The 4515-nt window shown below is 37.4% G+C and overlaps 1 protein-coding gene across 1 annotated transcript; it reads right to left on the bottom strand.

The window, feature by feature from the left end:
* On the bottom strand, positions 1 to 716 carry LOC115026679 (helix-loop-helix protein 1-like). Its single transcript, XM_029459583.1, has one exon. It carries the CDS (start codon positions 714 to 716, stop codon positions 354 to 356), a length of 363 nt encoding a protein of 120 aa, XP_029315443.1. The 3' UTR covers positions 1 to 353.
* Positions 717 to 4515: the final 3799 nt, after the last annotated feature.

Raw genomic sequence — 4515 nt, forward strand, 5'->3', positions numbered from 1 at the left:
ACTAAAGACAAGGCAACACATTTAAGGTCAAGCATAGCAGTGTTTCCGTATTTTGGCTACACAAATATAATATACAGCATCTTTAAAAATGTTTTCATTATTTTCATCCTTTTGATAACAGTGAGCATTATGTCCTTCCAACTGTTTCCCATGATGAAAAAACAATGTGATATTCCCATAATAATGTTAGGATGCACAGCGTGTCATAAATATAGACTTATAGCCCCACATGCAAAACAGCATTCCTCAAATCCTCTGGTAACCCTTAATTGTAGCATTCAGAAATCATTCAGCTGTTGTTGCTACAAACATCATCCTGCCTCATAGTCCACCCTCCTGTTGGTCCTCACAGCCTAAACATCCAGCACGTGGTTGAGGTAGGAGATGTAACAAATCGCGAGTCGCAGGATCTCAATCTTGGATAACTTCTTGTCTGGTGGGAGCGTTGGGAGCATTTTCCTCATCTCTGCAAAGGCCCCGTTGAAGGCCACTACGCGGACCCGCTCTCTGGTGGCGTGCGCACATCGATATTTAGCTGTAGCACGCCTCCTCCGCCTCTTCTCCTCCCTGCTGAGAGCGGGCACGTGCGCAGAGCGTGCCTTGCCCTCTCCATGCTCGGGTTCGGCTGCCATGGATCCACACTGCACATTGAAAGAGTCAGTGTCCGTTTGTCCCCAGGGCAGGTCGGACTCAGGCTGGTCAGGATTAAGCATCATGGTTCTGACCTCAGGCTGGAAAGATCCTGAAGAAAATAGTAGAAGTCAGTAAAAATTACATCTGGAAATTATTCAGTTTCAACTTCATGACTAATTGCCAAGAATTTGGACAAAGACAATTAATCCATATTAAGGGATTTTCTTATCACGAAAGCTAATGTGCTCTACATCAATACATAAATGTAAGGCACGTGGTCGAGAGTATAAGTACTTTACTCAAGTTGAGGTACATGTTACTTTATACTTCTACAATTCAGACTAAATTTGACTAAATGTATTTAATAACGTAAATTTCAAGTTATTTTCGAGATTCAGATTAATTATTAAAATTATAATCAACATAAATGATGGTATTATTACATCAATAAGACGTTATTGATCCCCGGGGAGAACATCACAAGCTACCCAGCACAAGGACATATAAAATATATTTAAATAAATTAAACACACATTTACCAGCTTCAATATTAAGGTGATGTACACATTAATGCATCGATAATCATAATAATTGAATTTCATAATAATTCTATTATTATGAAATGGGCTATTCTGCTAAATGAGTACTTTTACTTTGGGTACTACAAGTAGCCTACTATAAGTAAGTATTTTGATGCTTACTTACTTTCACTTAAGTACAATGTTAATTGCATGACTTTTACTTGTAACAGTATTTTTGCACGTATACGTTCTGTGTACTTCTTCCTCCACTCTTCTTGTTTTTTTCTAATCTGCTTTTACTTGTTGTATGCTATTATGATAACTGTCTGATTGTGTTCACTACATCTTTGGTTGCAGTTCTTATACAGATTTATTTAAAGCAATAAATTGTAAAACTTGACCAAAGACGAAGGAAAGAGGACCCTGAAATAAGAGAGACTTGTGCTGCCACCTAGTGGCAGCACAAGTCTCTACACATTTGCTGTTCCCAGAGAGAGACGCTGTCCGAGGTCCTGAAACAGTATCGAGGCGACAAAAACAAATGCGATTTATCGAGACAGATTATACAATAACGATTATTTAAAATACATTCTCAAGACAATTGAATAATCAAATCGATCTTAATCTACACTAGAAACAGATGAAATTGTAACACTTTTGGCACATTTTTCACAACACATTACCAACCTAGAATGGCTTTCGTTTCTGTTATGAACTTCTTATTTAGCAGATGAGAAGCCTCTTTTGAAAGAGCAGCAGAAGCTTGAAGGGTATGATGTATTTAATATATATTTCTTGTGTTTGAATTTTATTATGTTTCTAGTTTAAATGCTTGCTTTTTAAGTTGTAAATATGTTATGCTTGCAATCAGTTTAGCCTATTTAAAGAAAATCCCAAGCTTCTGAAACTGCACCGCAGAGCAAAGATTAGTTAGGATTCATACAGGATAAGTAAACAACATTACATTTAACTTACCTTGCACATTCAAATCACAGTCTTCTGTATCTCACATATTAAAGCTGCATCCCGTCTTAAATACCCAGTCAGTGCAGGTACCAGCATGTAAAGTTATCTCCATGCTGTCTTGGTTTTTAAGTAGTTGAGTCGAAGCGGTGAACACAGGACGTGGGTGAAAAAGCTCTGCAGTCCCTCCCATCCTCCTCCCTATCTATCATGGTTTCAGGTGCACATCACATCCTCCAGACCGTCTGGCTTGTTTCTCTGCCTGTTTCTCCAACGCAAACTCGCCTGATCATGCGCAAGATAACACTCCCCCGTCTCCTCATAAAACTGGAGCGAAATGACGAGCCACACATCGGGATAATGAGTGTTTGTTGTTAAACCTCCACCCAGCGTTCACTTCAATTCCCAGCAGATAAAACCACCTATTGTATGTGCGCGCATAGCAGTATAGTTTGAGGTGCAGATGTTTCCTTATAAAGGTTACAATCCATTAGCTGCCTTGTTGTCGATTAACGTAAATTGATTATAGTCTACTAGACGTGAAACTACTTCCAATGACGCCACATCTTTCTGGTTCCTGTTAGTAAAAGGTCAAGTGAGCACCTGTGTCTAAATAAAAATAAAATAAAATGTGTGGTACAGTTTCATCACCAAAACAAAAATTGCCTCCACCTTTAAAACGTACAGCATAGAAACAGAAACAGCTCACTGCATCCTTTGTCTGAAGAAAGATTGGCTCATATACAGTATGTAAAGCCTGAGATGGTGATGGGAGTTTTAAATGACCCTGAGGATAGCTGGGAAACTATAAACCACAGTGCACAACATTCGGTTTGGTCATTAACTGTTAATTTCACCAGGGCACGTGCTTTGCCATTTGCAGCACTTTAATGAGCTCAATGCTGATGGAGGTACAGGGTTAGGAGAAGGAGGGTGAGGGTGTGAGGGGCTGTATATCAAAACAGCTTGTTTATCCAAGTCAAAAAAAAAAAGCACATTTGGAAACTAAATAAAGGCTACTCAATCTAGTGCCTTTATTTCAACATATGTGTGGTATCTCCAGAAGAACAGAGCGTGGTATTGTGGTTCAGTTTGTGTTTGTAGGCTGCTGTGGTGTCGGGGTTCTGGCATGTTATTTGTGATCTGCTCACCTCTTAGAGGGAAATGTCAGTGCTAATCATTACTAACATAATCATCGTGAGTAAATCATCAAAGGGCCTGCACCTCAGTGCCGATAGTGGAAAAAATCTCCTCAGACACTGTCTGGCACAATAAACGCTCAGTGGGGACCATGTGTGGATATTAAGAAGGCCTTGGCATATGACTAATATCATTATCATTCTCTCCAGGATGTGACCATTTCTTGTCTTGTCATATAATGATGTAGATTTCTCAGATTTGTTGCTAATAAACTATTTGAACACGATTTTCAGTGAGGACGGGATTGATTTGAGGGCAGGAAGTGCTCGTCTGGTCTGATTAGACTTAATGCAGCTGCTTCATTGATTTAGACATGTGTTGTATATTAAGGTATTGGGAAAGTAAATTGCCTCAAACACTTGTTTTCAAATAATTATATTATGAGTTATTTGAACAGATACATTTGCCATAATCAATGATCAATTCTGCTTATTTCTGTCCATTTGTTTTATCAGGCTTTTCCTTTTTCTTCAAACACTGTAATGATTATTGAGAAATCTGGCACAGCTACGAGTATTATGAAATCTAAAAATGTCCCTTTTTGTCCAATAAAACATTTAACAATTAAAGCATCTTCTGCATAAATTATATTATAGTTTACACACTTATTAATCAATCCTAAACATAAACTATAACTCTTTTGAAAGCCTTTTTCTTACGCTTTAAACCCAACATTGAAAACAATAAAGCCAATTTTATTTGTTAGTGTACCGCATTCTGAATTCTCAGAATTTTTATCAAGTTTAGTCCTTATCCTTACAGATTAAATAATTATCGTAGGTGACTTTAATATTCATGTGGATATCGATAACAACAGCCTTAATAATGCATTTATCTCATTAGATTCCATTGGGTTCAGTCAGAATGTACATCAACCAACTCACTGTTTAAACCACCCTAGACCTTGCAAAAAGCCCAGTGCTGAATTAACTCCCAGAGTTAATGTCAACACTTTTCAGAGTTAAATGAACTCTTTCATAATAGTTCAATATGTAACACTGTGCCAGAGTTCCTTCTTTAACTCGCAAAACAGAGATAAAGTAACACTAAGGTATTAAAGAAGTAACACTGTCCGAAGTTAAATATTTTCACTATTTGAGTGTTAGTTTCACTCCCTTAATGCGTCAAGCTATTACTGACAAACTTTTTTTTTTAAACATAATATATATTTTTTAAATATTTTATATGTTTAATATGT

The sequence above is a fragment of the Cottoperca gobio genome, chromosome 21, assembly GCF_900634415.1.
Source record: "Cottoperca gobio chromosome 21, fCotGob3.1, whole genome shotgun sequence".
NCBI classification, from domain to species: Eukaryota; Metazoa; Chordata; class Actinopteri; order Perciformes; family Bovichtidae; genus Cottoperca; species Cottoperca gobio.

Excerpts from the sequence above, each read along its gene's own strand:
- LOC115026679 (XM_029459583.1), bottom strand. The coding sequence starts at position 716 with ATGATGCTTAATCCTGACCAGCCTGAGTCCGACCTGCCCTGGGGACAA.